The sequence below is a fragment of the Vipera berus genome (genome assembly GCF_964194415.1).
Source record: "Vipera berus genome assembly, chromosome: 2".
Classification (NCBI taxonomy): Eukaryota; Metazoa; Chordata; class Lepidosauria; order Squamata; family Viperidae; genus Vipera; species Vipera berus.
In genome coordinates this window covers 70,276,488-70,293,575 of record NC_138203.1, presented here as the reverse complement: position 1 = coordinate 70,293,575, position 17,088 = coordinate 70,276,488, and the positions used below count along the sequence as shown (strand labels likewise).

General features: G+C 38.1%; 1 protein-coding gene and 2 long non-coding RNA genes across 4 annotated transcripts in view; 1 reads left to right on the top strand and 2 right to left on the bottom strand.

Moving 5' to 3' along the window:
- Positions 1 to 1,434: 1,434 nt before the first annotated feature.
- The window catches only part of GDA (guanine deaminase), a 43,064-nt gene continuing 27,410 nt past the window's right edge, over positions 1,435 to 17,088 (top strand). For both annotated transcript variants that reach the window (XR_014025145.1, XM_081317861.1), the window contains exons 1-2: positions 1,435 to 1,830; positions 16,231 to 16,319. Coding sequence is in view for 1 of the 2 variants with exons in the window: in XM_081317861.1 (XP_081173987.1) it covers positions 1,708 to 1,830; positions 16,231 to 16,319 (212 nt within the window). In the remaining variant the exon portion in view is untranslated. The remainder of the gene's footprint in view (positions 1,831 to 16,230; positions 16,320 to 17,088) is intronic.
- Positions 5,213 to 7,460, bottom strand: LOC308662264. The gene is made up of 3 exons (XR_014025153.1): positions 7,409 to 7,460; positions 5,397 to 5,479; positions 5,213 to 5,238 (listed from the first exon to the last, which is right to left on the bottom strand). It is a non-coding gene; the product is annotated as an uncharacterized lncRNA (long non-coding RNA).
- LOC308662262 lies at positions 8,829 to 12,603 on the bottom strand. The gene is made up of 3 exons (XR_014025151.1): positions 12,273 to 12,603; positions 10,672 to 10,778; positions 8,829 to 8,910 (listed from the first exon to the last, which is right to left on the bottom strand). It is a non-coding gene; the product is annotated as an uncharacterized lncRNA (long non-coding RNA).

The window sequence follows — 17,088 nt, the reverse complement described above, 5'->3', positions numbered from 1 at the left end:
GTATCTACTAATGCAGAGACCTTTGTTTACTTAAAACATTTATATAGCAGCCCATTTTATACCAAATGTATACCATACCATGGGCAGTTCCAAATCAAGAATTAAAACAACATAAAAACCAGATTGAAACCATAAGCACTAAACATATTAAAAATAAAAGCCCAGTGCCAAGTTGAGCTTCTGATATGCAGTCAACTCTCTGCTTTTCAGAAGGCTAGGATGGTCTGCCAAATCTCTGGGAAAAGAGTATTCCACAGGACAGATGAGGCCTCAGCAAAGGCATCTTTCCTAGTTTCCATGAGGTGGCAATAATTAAGGGAAGGGACTAAGAGCATGCCTACCTTATTAAACCAGGTAGGATATCAATAGCATTTAGACGTATATACCGCTCCATAGTGCTTTATCTGGGTGGCTTACAATGTCAGCATATTGTCCACAACAATATGGGTCTTCATTTCACTGGCCTTGGAAGAATGAATCAACTTTGAGCCCTGTCAGGATCAAACTCCAGGCTGTGGCCAGAGTTTGCCTGCAATAGCATATTCTAACCATTATGCCACCACCCCACCAGTAATGGATAGATGTTCTTAGGGAAGGTAGTGCTGCAGATAATATGGCTTTGTCATATAGAACTTTTAACCATTTATTTACCATTAAATCTATACCTTTATACCTGTATGTTTTCATCATCTCCACTCCAAAAGACTGGATTATTTTCAAACAGATCTATTATCCTTTCTCTTCATTTTACCAACATACAACATTCTGTTCTTTCTTTCATCTAATTCATCCTCTTCATCATTTATTCCTTTCTAATTCCAAGTCACATCTTCTGGCCATCATGAAATGGGTCCACAAATATTAAACCTAATATTCACCTTGGCTTTGGTCAACTGAGGGTTTCTCACAATACTTTTTAGTAAAGTGTGCACTAAATCGGGGATTGTCAAACATTTCCCAGCCCACGGAAACTATTTCCTAAAGTTAGGGTTTTTTAACCTTGCCAACTTGAAGATGTGTAGACTTCAACTTCTAAAATTTCTCAGCCAGTAGCCTGTCGAGTTGCCAAGTTTGAAAAACACCGATCTAGAACAGGTTGAGAAACACTATTCCAGAAACTGCTTTGCAAGCCAACATATCTTATTGCACCTTACCAGCTCGGGAGTACATATAGCGCGCCACCCACCAAACTCAGGAGACTTTTTATTAAGATTATTACTAGAATGTTACTCTAATAAAAGTATTTTGCTCTGAATCTAATTCTGGCCATCAACCTCCTCTTCACCTTCTGGGCAAGGACGTGCTGCGGGCGGCTGTGCTCGCTTGCTTCCATCTCTGCCAGGACGAGTCTTGACTGTTTTTTATCAATTTCTCCCAGCCAGTCGCACTTGCTTCCTGTCCTCAGGACGGGGTGAGGAGAAAGCGACAGGCGGGCCAAAACAAAACAAAACAAAACAACTCTCCCCTGGATGGGGCTGAGAGAGCAACCCGAGTTGGTTGTAATCACACCCCTAAAGAGGAGAGTCCTTAAAATAGGGGAGGAGAGATAAGGACAGCGCTGTGGGCGCTGCTCCTAACACGGCGGGACCGACTGCCGGGAGCTCCCGCAATCGCAGCCTCCGTCTTCCAAGGCCGGCCGCACCTTCTCCCCTTCCCGCCTTTCTCCCCGTCGGCCGCCTGCGCCCGTCCCGCCAAGAGGCGCGCGCAATGGACCCCCCGCGGCCCGCGCCGCTCGCGCACATTTTCAAAGGGACCTTCGTCCACTCCACCTGCACCTCCCCGATGGTCATCCTGCAAGGCCACCTGTTGGGCGTAGCGGAGAGCGGGAAGGTGAGCCTGGGAAAGGGCGGGAGGAGGGAAGGGAAGCGCGTGCCCCCCCCCCCGGCCCGGGCTTGCTGCCGCTGCCTTCTCTGGCACGTGGGGGGCCCGAAGGACGCGCTCTAGGCGGCGAGGGTCCCGAGTTGGGCGCCCAGGCCGGGGCTGAGCGGCTACCAAGGAGAAAAGGCGGCACTTCGACCGGCCGGCGGCGGCTGGGGACCGTCCCTGGGACCGAGGGAGATGTCTTGAGGGCAGGGCGGTGGAAGCGATATTTTTTTACCCGTTTTTTTCCCCCCCAGTTGGCATGTAACCCGCCGCCGGTTGTAGAAACCCCGAGCTAGAAGAAGGAGGCGGAAGGGCGGCCGGTTGTCGTGATTCACATAACTTACGTAACACCTGTGAAAAAGAAAAAGAAATACGAAAGTGGGTTTAATCGGATCCAGTCTCTAAGCGGGGAGCTCGTTTTCTGGTTCCTCAGAATCGCTCCAAATGATCAGCCGGGGCAGAAGAGACATAGGGATGAGAAGATAAGAGGTGTTGTTGATAGAAAGCTGGTAGTCTCCAATACATTAAAATCTCTTCCCGTCTGTAAATGGCAGTTTAGGAAGGTGCGCAAATTATGCCAACTATAAAGAGGATCTGATAGACTTAGAGACATTCATCACAATAACGCCCCTCCCCCCCTTTTTTTTAAAAAAACAACAACAACCCCCTTTTTCTAAAGGGTTACAACGAGTGTTTTCAGTGCTGGCAATTATCAAGCAGGGCAAGAAAAAATGATGGAAATAAATAATAAATACTACTGTTCCCTGAGCCGGTTCGTTATTTGTCAACATAGAAGAGAAATTCTGCAGTTAATATAAAGAAACACTTGTCATCTTTGGATGTCTTTTTTAATTCTGATTTTATATGCATTTAGCAGGAATTAATCTATATTCAGTCAGGTTAAAAACACTTCTGCGCTCATCTCCTGGACCTGGAAAACATCATGATGGTGTGTTTGTTGTTAAAAAATAAATTAGTAATGTGGAGTGTTGAGAACATGCATCATTTGCACTGGAAAATAAAGAACTATAAAAAGGTTGAGACTATTGAAAAATTAATGACTAGATGTTTCAGGACAGTGCTCAGTGCTGATCCTCTTGTTCAGCTTGCCAGATTGCTCTAATCTAAGATATTACATTAATACAATGTTTAATATTACTTTATAGTATGAAATCCTGCAGAAAGTGTTTCCAGTTTTTTCACTATTTCATCCATTCTGATTTTTGGTTCCACTAGCCAAAGACAATATTTGTTCTACTATTAGATAAGCAGTATCAAACAAAGCTTCCAAGCTTTGATACTTTAGCCATCTGGTTCTATATATCATTAAATGTCAACAACTCTAGTCTAATTAGATGCTCATTTAAGAAGAAGTGTAATTATATGTTCCACATTCATTGGTGGTATACAGTTAAAGGCTTAATGAAGCATATTATTGTGCAAGCTCATACACTTTCAAATATGTGTTTGCGATTAGAGAACAGATGATTGCAGTGACTAATACATGAATGTGTTTGGCATAGTAACCACATCTACTTTGTGGCTCTTGATTTTGCAGATCATTTAACTCCTTCCATTTTTGCGGTAGTACTACATATTTACTTGGCTCTCTATGCCTTTTTGTACACTTGTAATAGTTACTTTATAAAGTGGCAGTTTTTCTCACAAAATAAGGGGCAGCCACACCATTAGATTACAGTGTAGAGCTTATAACAATTAGGCTTTAATAAAACTGCCAAGGTTCAATAATGGTTTGGGTTGTGGCCCATTTTGGGAGAAATAGTAAGAGGTATAAAGGATGAAATGGTGCTTTACCTGGCTGCAATGCTTTAGGCAACCATTTTGTCCTGTGATATTCCTTCCATCCCATAAGAGCCAACAGGGATCCCAAATTTTGGCTCTGCCAATCCTGTGATGGCCATGGAAGGGAAATTGACAGGGCATTTTTGTACTCCTCATCTAGCAGATGGTTTTGGTCAGCAGTTGTACTCTGTTAGTATTATTGAGATTTTTTTGACCAATTTTCTTCTATTGAATACAGAGCTATGTTATAAAACAGCTTCTTAAACCATTTACTGCTTTCTTATAGATATAGCACAAGTTATGAGAGACAAGTTGTAGCTCCATCAGCTTTTGCATATAGTAGAGAAGACGAGCCATCTTTCTGTTAACAAGTTGTTGAGCCAGTCCTCTCACACTTATTTTTTATAGTAGTCATGTATTATTTTTGCTTAGTTGCAGTTGAGGAGAGGATTCAGTGGACTTTGGTCCTAGAACAATCCTGGGAGAGATGCCATGCAGCTATCAGTTCCTACGAAATAGTGATAAAAATGACATGGGAAAAGTGGTAATCTGACAGAAATTTGGTGATTTTTTTTCTTTATGTTTGATGGCTCATTATCTTCCACTCTCTTTTGAAATTATCCTTTGACCTATCTGGTTGCTGCCTAGAACAATGGAGACAAGGCCATGTAAAAGGTATAAAAAGAAGGAGACAATTGGTTTCAATAGAAGAGAATACCCTGCATGTAACTAGGTACTATATATAAACAGGGAGCAAACCCTACACTCATTTGCACTGATGATGTTACCTAGCTGGGTAATGAAATACCTGCAAGCAAACAATTAAACTCAAAAGAGCACCAAGGACTCCACAAGGGAAGATTAGTTCTTGAAAAGTTCCAGTGAGTCTAGTTCAGGGGTCTTTAAACGTGGCCCTTTTATGACTTGTGGACTTCAACTCCCAGAATTTCTCAGCCTGGCTGAAGAATTCTGGGAGTTGAAGTCCACAAGTCATAAAAGGGCCAAGTTTGAAGACCCCTGGTCTAGTTACTGTAAGGAGGCCACCAAATGCAGGCAGATGGGCTTCTCCTGTTCCATTCCTAGGCTATAAAATGTGCTCCTTTGGGAGCTGTGATTAGGCTCCACTCTTGTTTTTAGAAGATTGTTAAGCAGATTTTTATATTTTTAGGTTTCTTTAAACAAATATAATCAGTTATTCTCAGAAACAATCTTAAGACAAGTAAAGCCTAACTTTTTAACACTCCAAAGAGGGGGGGGGGGAAACTGGGTTATTGTGTGATGGGACATGCTGGGGATGTCATGGATTCAAATTCTGCCCAGATTTTCCTCAGCATCCCCAGTTAAAAGCAAAAATTAGATGACTTATTTCCCTCCTATTTCTTGTAATGCTTGTAGATGTACTATTAGAAAGGAGGCACAAAAAGAATAATTCATCGTGCTGTTTTTTTTAATGCTGCGATTTTTTGTTTTTTCCTGAAGAGTTTCCCTAACTGGACATGCAGAAAGGTTCAAAATGGAAAGATATGATGTGGCAGAAGATGAACTTGTCCCTGTTTCACTCCATGTAACCTTCTAGGTTCAGAGAATAACAATTAGGCAATTGTTAGGTACAGTTAGGCAAGGTATAATTAGGCAATGTGCAGGCTCATCACAGCTAGTGCAATAATGATTGATTAAAGCAGTTAACAGCAATTGCTTTTAGGCTTGGAGCCAGGATGGAAAATACTTACCTAATAGGGATGAGTGTCTGAAAAACTGGCATCCATTGTTTTAGCTCAAGGAATTCACTGATCATTGGAAGAAATAGTAAAACCTAAAAATAATATTTTATTTTAGTATTCCTATGCAAATTCTTTGAAATGTAGGAGCACCTCATTTCAAATCACATCTTTTTGAAGGTTCATGCAGAAGTTGCTCCTGGCTGCCCCTTTATGTGTAAAGTGAAGTGGCTTCCTGTGCATCCACACACAGGCACACGCAAGACAACTAGGAGTAGCTTTTGCAGTACCCATGAAAATTTGGCTGGAGTAAGAGGCTGCATCTCTCATATCTTTTTTGATGGATGGGCACAGCCCTATGTGATGGTTCCTTTAATTCAGCTAACATTTGGCATGTATTTCCTCATATCTTGTGTTTTCTCATGTCCTTATTGCTCAGAGTTCTTCACTAGAATACAAATGGCCATAAAAGTGGAAATACAAGAACCTTTATTTGGCGATGCTATTAAAAGGGAGATACATGGATAAATAATTTTGACTTTTACAATCTCTGCTTCACTGTTTTTCTTCTTTGAAACCCTTATGCTTAGCTAGGTAAAGATAGTCTTTGAATTGCAACCATTCATTTAGTAACCATTAGCAGCACATGGTTATAACCATTCCTTGCACTTATGACTGTTGAAACATCTTCATGGTCACATGATAACAATTTGGGCACTTAGCAATCAGCATGTATTTATTACAGCTGCAGTGTCCTGGGTCAGGTGATTGCCATTTGTAACTTTCCAACTGGCTTCTGACAAAGTCAAAAGGGGGAAAGTTGGATTCACTTAATAACTATGTGATTCACTTAACAAGCACACTGATTGGCTTAACAATCATGGCAAAAAAGTTCATAAAATTGGGTGCGATTCACTGGTTTCAATTGGGGTCATAAGTCAAAGACTACCTGTACTATACAAGAACACATTCATTTTCAATGAACTGATTATTTGTCTGCCTTTTAATTTTTTGCAGATAAATAATATGAAACAACTGTGGCAGAGTTCACACAGTGTTCCAAGGCATTCTTAATGTTTTCTAAAATTGTGTGGGTACATGGGTACATATAATACATTATACTAAACCAAGCCAAACTGCACTTTGGATTTACTCAGTGTGTTGAACCTAACTTCTGTGTAGATGGATGGAATATTCTACAGAAGAATACTTTCCATGTGACAATATTTTCCATGAAAAATCTTGGAAGATAAAGGAAGGCTTTTCAAGATAACTTACAATAACTGGGAATGAACCAATATTATTCCTATTTTAAAAAAATTAAAACATACACCCCATAAGGCACTGATGTTGACATAACATCTTTCAATAGAACGTATCATTTAGAACCAAAGGTGCTTTTTCATGAGGCAACTGGACTTCTTGGATGAGAAGCGAAAAGTCTTCAAAGAGAAAAAAGAAGTCCAGTTGCCTCATGAAAAAGCACCTTTGGGACAACCATGACCTGGATGATTGATAATCTCCATGGACATATCATTTAGAATATATGTCAGAGGTCCCCAAACCTTTGGGCTCCAGGGACCGGTTCTGTGGAGAGAGTTTTTTTTCGCGGACTGGAGGGGGCGTGGTTTTGTGTGATGCCTACATCCTGCAGATGGGTTTTCACTTGTTTGCATGGACCGGTTTCTGGCATGCCACGGACTGGTGCCAGTCAACAGACCAGGGGTTGGGGACCCCTGATATAGGTACAGTGAAATTAAGTTACCTTAACTTCTTATGACATAAGTCACACCTTTCTCTAGGTTCCCCCAATATGTCCTTTCCCTGTCCATCTTTTGCTCAATCTAAGTAATAATTTAAAATGAGACTTTCCTACTACTGTCACTATCCTAGTCTGAAATCCTTACTTTAGAGTACCTGCCACTTATTCCATTCCAGAGGTACATTCCTTTGTCTGCACGATGCATGTACCTTTTAGGTATTTATAATTAACTTTTGTTTCAGTTTATTTATCATTGTCTTACGCAAACGTATAATTCATTCAAGTTCAGCAATTTGGGGGCTGGTCCATTGCGGTGCAACTGGCTCATGAAAAGATTCATCTGTAATATCAGAGACATTATTTTATGATCTTGCATCAGGCACAAGTTTTTTTTCAGTGGAATAGGTTCACTATGATATATCAATGGATGAACATTTGAAAAATCAGATTATGTTTATATGTATATTAGTTTATGAACTAACCTTTGCTTTATCATCTGATTAATGTATACTTATCAAACATTGCTGACAATCAAAAAAAAGCAGAACAGATCCTATTGACCTGCCTTTGCAATTTGTTTTTAGCAATCCTAGTCTTAGTGGCCCATATGTGTTTGCTTTCTTCAGAAAGTGATATTTGCATAATAAATACATTATTGCACTATATGCTGTTCTGTAATAAAATGATTGCAAAATACTCTGCTATGAATATAGCATTGGCAGCCTGTCTTCCATAACAACAATCCTGCTTTCAACAGTTACCATCTGGTGCTACTGTATTTCACTTTTTCCGGTTGTGAAATTTTTGTTTAATACAGAGCATTATTTTCCCCCCCAGTTTACTTTAACATCTTATTTTAGTTTCTTATCAAAAGATCTGAATGTATGTGTAATTTGTAGAATTACATGCTCATGTGGAATCATGCCATATTATTTGATTTATAGTCACTCATCTCACGAATGTGATTCTGTGTGGCTTAGAATGAAATGCATACAACTAGATACATAAAATAAAAAAATTAAAACACATAATGTACATATCCTCCCTTAGGAGACTTTACTTGGCAGTGCTATTAAAAAGAATAGGAGATACAATCTATCATAGAAATCAAAGTTTTACAGCACAAAAAAGATAATGAATCTGCCTCTTTTTCACTACCCAAACTACTGTATTTGCTAAGTTGCAAAAAATGTATCTAGTGACTGGTCAAAAGTAATGAAACAATAAGACATTTCCAAGTTGTTCTCCACTATAGGAATTATTGCTGATACTGCAAATAAAGCATTTGACGTCACTGAAAGGAATTTAGTTTCAACAAATCTAATAAAAAGAAGTTCTGAAGACTTAATATGAGATTATTATATCTGTAGAATGCCAGGCATCATTGCATCAATAAATTTAAAAATATTACACAGTTATATGATAAACAGAATACATTATATTTTGCAGTAAATTATTAAATGAGTTATTCCTAGAGATTAACATTAGACCTCAGGACATGGAAAGTGTATACCTTTTAGGGCACTACAATCATCTGGTAATTAAAAAAAATCAAGACATTAAGTTTTAAGTTTATTATGTTAAAAAAGCTATCAATCCAAAGACTAAAACAATGAGAAAACATGTTGTAGTGAAACAGAGTTCAAATATTTAAAGATTTAGCACCTGAAATTCTGCAGAAAGAGGTCCGCTTAAAACTTTGAATACCTTAGAAAATATGGGAGAATTTATCTCCTGATATTCCTCTTCAGATTAGAATTCAGTCTACGTGGGAAGAAAAAAAAATTCAAATCCATAATTAAACAGATGAATCAAATGATTCAAAGAATAGAATAACTTTATTGTCACTTTGAATACAATAACCGGAATACATTAAAATGAAATTTTGTTGCATATAGCTTTCAAAGGGTCACCACCTGCAATATACACTGCATAAATATGACAAAAATAAATAAATACGGAATGATGCATATACCCACATATAAGAAAGACACAGAGAAACAACACAGTCTAGTTCAGATTATGTATACATATGCATGGCGAGAAAAACAAATCTTGCGAGTTTACCAGACGGATGGTCTACGGAACAAAGCTATTGTTGAATCTGGTAGTCCTACTACAAATACTTCGAAACCTCCTCCCGGAGGGGAGCAACAAAAACAGACCGTAAAGTGGGTGTGTGGGGTCTCTAACAATGCTTTGAGCTCTAAGCACATAGCGCTTATAAGCAGCATCCTGAACACCAGGAAGCAAGCTTCCTAGGATCATCTCAGCTGTCCTTACCATTCTCTGTATGGACTTTCTATCTGTGGCACTGCTGCCACCAAACCAGACAGTGATGCATTTGTTAAAACACTCTCAATCGTGCCTCTGTAAAAAGTGGCCAGGGCAGAAGGAGAGAGATGATGAAATGAAGTATTTTGAATTGATCAATCAAGATAAGTAGATCATGCCAAATCCCACCCAAAGAGGCACTGAGAGGAGGAAGAGCAGAGACAAAAAGAAAGGGGAAGATCTACTATCAGCTCTGCAGTGGAAGAAGAAAAGAAATCCAAAAGGGGAATAATAAGTGATAATAATGTTGAAAGGAATAATATACATATAGATGCTATTTCTACACAGTGTTTAATGATTAAAAACTAAGTAAACAGACAAGAACTTTAAAAAGGAAGTTCTTTTTCTTTTTAGTTTTTAGGTAATTCATTGCAATTTTATGTTATACCTTGAAATTAGAGGAGAGCAGCAGAGGTCTATAGTTACACACACCCCAGAATAGGTTTATCTGTGTGACAATTGTATTGTCACTTCTGGAGGTGACAACTCCTATTAATCTTTCTTCACATCAATCACTATATTATTATTATTAAAATAGTGTATTTTTAGGACGCTGAGCTTGTCGATCAGAAGGTTGGCAGTTTGGCGGGTCGAATCCCGAGTGCCGCGTAACAGAGTGAGTGCCTGTTACTCGTCCCAGCTTCTGCCAACCTAGCAGTTCGAAAGCACGTAAAAATGCAAGTAGAAAAATAGGGACCACTCCGGTGGGAAGGTAACAGCGTTCCGTGCGCCTTTGGCGTCTAGTCATGCCGGCCACATGACCACGGAGATGTCCTCGGACAAGCGCTGGCTCTTCGGCTTTAAAACGGAGATGAGCACCGGCCCCTAGAGTCGGAAACGACTAGCACGCATGTGCGGGGGAACCTTTACCTTTACCTTATGTAAGAAAGCCATTTTAACATGTTCTTGTTTGAGGATAGCAGAAAAGTAATTATTTTTAGATTCTATGTTATAACTGCCAAACATGCAACTAGCATTTGTTCACCTTTACCTCTGCAAAAGCTTTGTAAGGCTTGAGGTTGGGGAGGAGCAAACTAGCGTCAGATGGTCATTTCAAAAACATAAAATAGTCACTTGTTTTTAAGCAAGCAAGGACTGCTCCAAATATCTATTAATTCAGAATGATGGGAAGAACAAATGTGAAGTTTAAAGACTTGAGTATATCAACATCATTTACATCTTTGCACTTACAGGAGGAAATAAGGCATTATATGTGGCTTCATTCTTTTCTTCAATGAAGATTCTGCTTTAACTGATCCATGTCTGAGTTTTCAATTAAGACAAGCCAAGACGTCAAACTAAGGAGGAAATGTCATGAAATTTAAACCTAAGCCCAAGTTAGGAAGCCTGAAATGATCAGTTTATATTCAGATAATATTGTATTATACAAGGATGCCTGGGAATCAAATTGTACTTCAGACAATGTCCTAATGCAGCATCATTTGCAATATTAAATATAATGCAGAAACGTTATGCGTATCTTAAGTGTAATATCTCAGACATATCTCCACTGCTCTTTAAAATATCAGCATTGGGAACTTCGATTGCAGTAATTAGAAAATTTTGTAATTAGTAATTTTGTTTGAAGAAAATGTCCAGCCATCACTGTTACCTGAGAGAGGAGAGGGAGTAGAAGGAATAGGAAAGGACGGGCCAGCGAGAAGGAGAAGCAGTAAGCTGGCTTTACAGACTGAGAGCCAGAAGTGTTCAGTAAAGGAAGAGTAGGCATTCCTGTTAATACTACGTAGTGAAACCAGGAAGTAAACTCATGGCTCCTAAAGGGCAACCACTGTAATTTCTTTATTGCCTGGTTTCAAAGTCCTGATAAAAGGTAATATTTTACATGCACACTCGTAGGAAAAGAAAAAATCACAAAGGAAATTGAAAGAAGGAAAAGGGTGAGTGAAGAAATAGTTTGGTAACCTGTTTCTGACATTGTGAATTTTATTTATTTAGTAAATTTATCGGCTGCCCATCTTATACACATGACATGAATTAAGGGTGAGCATTTTTGAATCTCTATGTATTTGACTGATAGAGGGACTGATTGTGTCCAGATTCTTGGCAGCTTACACTGTAAAGAAAATTAAAATAGCCACGGTTAAAGAAACACCAAACAACGGTGGCAGAGAATATATATATATATTGTATTCAAAGACAGATTATCTTCTTTTGGAACGTTCCAAACTTAGCTTATGGTAATTTGTACTGAGAGGAACAATAAGCTGTTACTGATCTGTAGGATATCACAAGACATTTAATTCACTATTACTGTAGCTTTGAATTTGAACTAATGGCTGAAATGTTTAAACTGATCTTCTGAAGGTCCAATGCATCACAAAGATATCCAGCCACACCAGTTGTATTCTAAGATAACTGTAGGTTATTTAATTTCAGTCAGGAGCAGGATTAGCTCCCTCTGGATGAACAAGAACTTTGAGTCAATAAGAGAGCGAGGACAGACATGATGAATTTTTACACTTTAAGAAAAAAACTAAACAGTGGCAACAAGAAATTACAAGGTGTGCTGCCAGCTATAATGCATACTGGGAAACCAGCTGGGATGACTGCTCCCTATTTCATTTGGCTGGTTCCTGTATTAATGACATACTTTCAACAGACGCAATGACAGGAGTAGACCACAAGCACAGAGGAAAACATCTTTAGCATTAGGCTTCTTCTATTATCTGACCTGATCTCAACCGAAGGTACTCAGACACGTGACTCCCACGGGGCTGAACAAGTATCATTGTTGCAGTCTTAGAATGAAGTGACTGAAATTAGTGGATTACCTCTGGAAATATCATCAAATAAAGTCATCCTCTTCAGTTTAAATCCACCATTGCTACTTCCTGCCTTTTCCATGGCTTACCAGGAACTTCTGGGGTAGCTAGAGAGGTGGTGCTAAATACAACGATTCACAGCAGTGGAAGTTCTTCTTGATAACATTTTGTTGGAAGACCTGGCATGGCCCAGCAATTGTTAAAGAATTACTGAATTGCTTGAAACTCCTGAATGAAATGAGAGGCTTCTGTGATGGCTAAAGACCAGAAGATTATTAGAAAAAAGGGAAGCTGTATTCATAAATAACCTTAAAACATATATTTTAACCATAATTTTAAAAGACACTTGGCAAGCATAAAATAAATGGTCATCTTTCTGAAAGTCAACACTTCCAACAAAAGTATAGTTCATAGTTAGCATTCATGTCTCTAGTTGTGGACAATAGGCTAAGGATAGTAGCTTTCCAGTAATTGAAATAGTGTGAACCACAAGAAGTAGATCAGGTCAAGAAATCAACACATTAAGGCTAAAGGTAAAAGGTAAAGGTTCCCCCGCACATGCGTGCTAGTCGTTTCCGACTCTAGGGGCCGGTGCTCATCTCCATTTCAAAGCCGAAGAGCCAGCGCTTGTCCGAGGACGTCTCCGTGGTCATGTGGCTGGCATGACTAGACGCCAAAGGCGCACGGAACGCTGTTACCTTCCCACCGCAGTGGTCCCTATTTTTCTACTTGCATTTTTACATGCTTTCAAACTGCTAGGTTGGCAGAAGCTGGGACAAGTAACAGGCGCTCACTCTGTTACGCGGCACTCGGGATTCGACCCGCCAAACTGCCGACCTTCTGATCGACAAGCTCAGCGTCCTAACCCACTGAGCCACCGCGTCCCCTACATTAAGGCTTCAACTACAGTAATTTTATTCAAACTGGCTATAGTAATACACACATCTTGCAAATGTGATTATGCTATATCTCCTTCCTTTCTTATACTTATTTTGAACTATGGAAGTGTCACTCAGAAACATTTTCAGTGTATATACTTTCTTCATTCTTTTGGCTGAAGCAATGTATCCCTTTTTATTGCTTTTGTAATAGCTCTTCCCTCACCCTGTCTAGGCCAACCTTTTTACTACCTACAAATAGGGCCTGCCAAAATTATACCATGAACTGTGGGCTTCTGTCACAAATCAGGTGGTCGAGCAATCTGTTACTTCAAACGACTTATTGAATTAACAGATGGCCTACTTAAAGTGCATATGAGAAGCCAAGGCAGGTGATGAAAGTGAACAATCTTAGAGAAGAGAACAACTGCCACCAAAATAGTATAGTATTTAAGTTTTTTGAGAAATGGTAGTTATAAAGACCAAGGAAACTATTTGAGGGCCCGTGTAGGTGGAAAGTTGTGAGGTTTGTGATAGACAAATAGCATTATGTCATGCAATTCTTAATTTTTGCTCAGGCAACCAAAAATGAATCATAAAAAATATGGTTTATTTTAAACAACTTGAAATAAAATTCAGTGGTAAGAAAAGTAAGGTTTTAAAGTTAGGCAAGAAAGATCAAATGTACAGGTATGGAATAAATGGAACCTGGCTGAATAGCAGTAACTATGAGAAGGATCTTTGAGTCCTAGTGGCCAATCACTTAAATATGAGCTAGCAATGTGCTGCAGCCACCAAAAAAGACAAAGCAATCCCAGGCTGCATCAATAGAAGGATAGAATCAAGATTACATGAAATGTTAGTACTTTATAATGCCTTGGTAAGACCATACTCGGAATATTGCATCCAGTTTTGGTTGCCACAATGTAAAAAAGATGTTGAGACTGGAAAGAGTACAGAGAAAGATGATTAGGGGGTTGGAGGCTAAAACATATGAAGAATGTGGCAGGAAATGGGTATGTCTAGTCTAGTGAAAAGAAGGACTGGGGTGACATGATAGCAGTGTTCCAATATTTGAGAGATTAAACAAAGAAGAGGGGGTCAACCCAGTTTTCTCTCAAGCACCTGAAGGCAGGATAAGAAGCAATCCTTCAACACTGGAAGTTTTTAAGAAGAGACTGGACAGCCATTTGTATGAAATGGTATAGGGTTTCCTGCCTGAGCAGGGGTTGGACTAGATGACCTCCAAGGTCCCTTTCATCATCATCATCATCATCATCATCATCATCATTATTATTATTATTATTATTATTATTATTATTATTATTATTATTATTATTATTCCACCCATTTTGGGATCTGTTGGTAGAGACCCTCAATAGATTCTACCAAAGGGGATTTAATTATGGATAAAAAATAATTCTACAGATTTCTTTTATAACATTAACCAAAGACAAAAGACTTTGTTCAGTCCTTGACTTCCTATTTTGAGGAAGCATTAATTTGCAAGACCGCTTCTCAGTAGGTTTACCTCTCAGTAGAAAAAAGAGGCTGAAGGAATATCAAATGGAGAGGAATCCAAATCCCTGTGAAAATTATTTTGTAGAAGCTGAATGGATTTTGGAAATGTATTCTTTATACCGGTACTCAAAAACAGAAATGATAGAAGAAAGGTTACAAATAATTATGCAAAATTTGTATTAAACATATTGCAATATTTACAAAAATATCAGCGTGCAAATGCCAACAATCAAATATACAGTATTTACAGAAGGCAATGTAAATACACAGATATACAGTATAAAATATTGTCTTCTGTAAATATATTAGTTTTCATATTTACAAACTCTAATACACACATATCACATATTATTTAGGATATACAAGAGAAAATTACCTATTTAAAAAAAACAATAAAATGAAACATTTAATATGAGTTAGTTTCTACCATTAATAAAAATAAAACATAGAATAAGTATTTGCTAAATTCCCTTGCATACAGAATGATATAATAAGAGGAGTTAAGACAAGAAAACATAAATTACTCTTGGTTTCAATATACCCAATTGAAAGCTAGGTGGAAGTCAGATCAAAAGGTTGGTATCACAATTACAGATCAAAATTTAGTAAAGCAAATTAAAGATTCAAATTGTGCACATATAAAGAGGATATATAATGCTTTAATTGAATTGGATTCGGAAACGGAATTGGTTAAAGATTGCATGATAAAGTGGGCACAAAATATTCAGGAACCAATCTCGTTGGACACCTGGGAGATAATTTGGGTCAGAAATGTTAAATTTACCCAGGCTCAAAATTTAAGAGAAAATTTTTACAAAATGTTTTATAGATGGCATCTGGATCCCAAGAAGTTGTCCAACATGTATCCTAATCTGCAGTCTAAGTGTTGGAGGTGTGGTAGCTTAGAAGCCACCTATTTCCACATGTGGTGGACTTGTAGAAACATAAAAGCCTTCTGGATTAAAATTTGGTGGAACATTCAAAAGATTTTTAAGAGGAAGATAAAGTTTTCCCCGCAATTGTTCTTACTGGGTATTGTTGTAAATTGTGATGTCAAAGAGACTAATCTGATGTTGAATATGATAACGGCAGCACGGTTACTGGTGGGACAATATTGGAAGAAGGACAATCTGCCTACGGTAGAAGAATGGGTGTTTAAAGTTTCTAATCTTGCAGAAATGTCCAAGATTTCTGCTTATTTAAAGGATCACTCACAGGAGAGATATATTTCAGTTTGGAGGAGATGGATAAATTATATTGAAAACAAATATGGGACCAAAAAGTTCCATTTAGCTTATGAGTAGAATTTAGTGGGATATTGTTATTGTTAGTAGTTATGCTAAGAGAGAGTTAAAGCGCAGTACGAATTTGGTTGATTGTATATTGTGTAAATTTTTATTTAGAATATGATTGTTGTAACTATAATCCTGTATTTAGCTCTGGGAAGTGGGGGGGGGAAAGTGGGGGGGTTGGGGTGGGAGGGATTTGGGGATATATTGTAAAATTTTGTAAAACTCTTTAATAAAAAAAAATAATTTATCTATTTCATTCTTTTACCTTTTTCTTAGATCATATTTTTTGAACCAGCTGGTGGACAAGACAAACTAGCGAAGAAGTGGGGATTTAAAACATCTGATATACAAGAGCTCAGTAATAAGTATGCATTTTTGTTCTATATTACATTCTCAACAAAGTATTTGTCTGGCTTTTTTTCAAGAACAAACTGTGGCTTATAAATCCAGTTGGCTAAAAAGCAGAACAACCAGTAGCATATAATAACAAAGAAGCTAGGGACAAAACCAAATAGGATTGATGAAATAATATGCACCACTATAATTATTTGTATTGTATTAGAAGAGGATCATTATGCAAGAATTTAAATCTTAAATCTCCTGAAACTTTGTAAGATGATTTCTGTCGATTCTTGTTTGTTCTTGTCCTTCTCTTTTTACTTAGCTAACTAAAAAAAATCCGTTCATGTATCTTCCTTTCTTTTCCTCTGCCATGAGGTATTCCAATTTTTTAATTTTTTATGGCTTTCTAACTTAATAAGAGTTGTACAGGCTTCAAAATTATTTCAGAAATGTTTTGGACATTGTGTGGTCTTGAAAAGAAGTCACACAACTCATTAAAGCAGCCACATCTTTCTTTAAACCTCAACCTGTAACTATATTTATGAACATGTGAGGGATACTGTGCTGATGGGAGGTCTGATAAACTTCTGAATAATTTGCAAACTGTGTGCAACTCTATTTATCAGTTATATCATTTGATTATCTATTTAAAATACTTGTGTAATGGATTGCACAAAGAAATAAATATTTTTCAGGCAGCTGGTTCAGTATTATGTAACTCAGAGAATTATCCTGTAATGGGCATGGTCTGTATACCTGTATGGATTATGAAGTCTTGATATTGCAATTGTC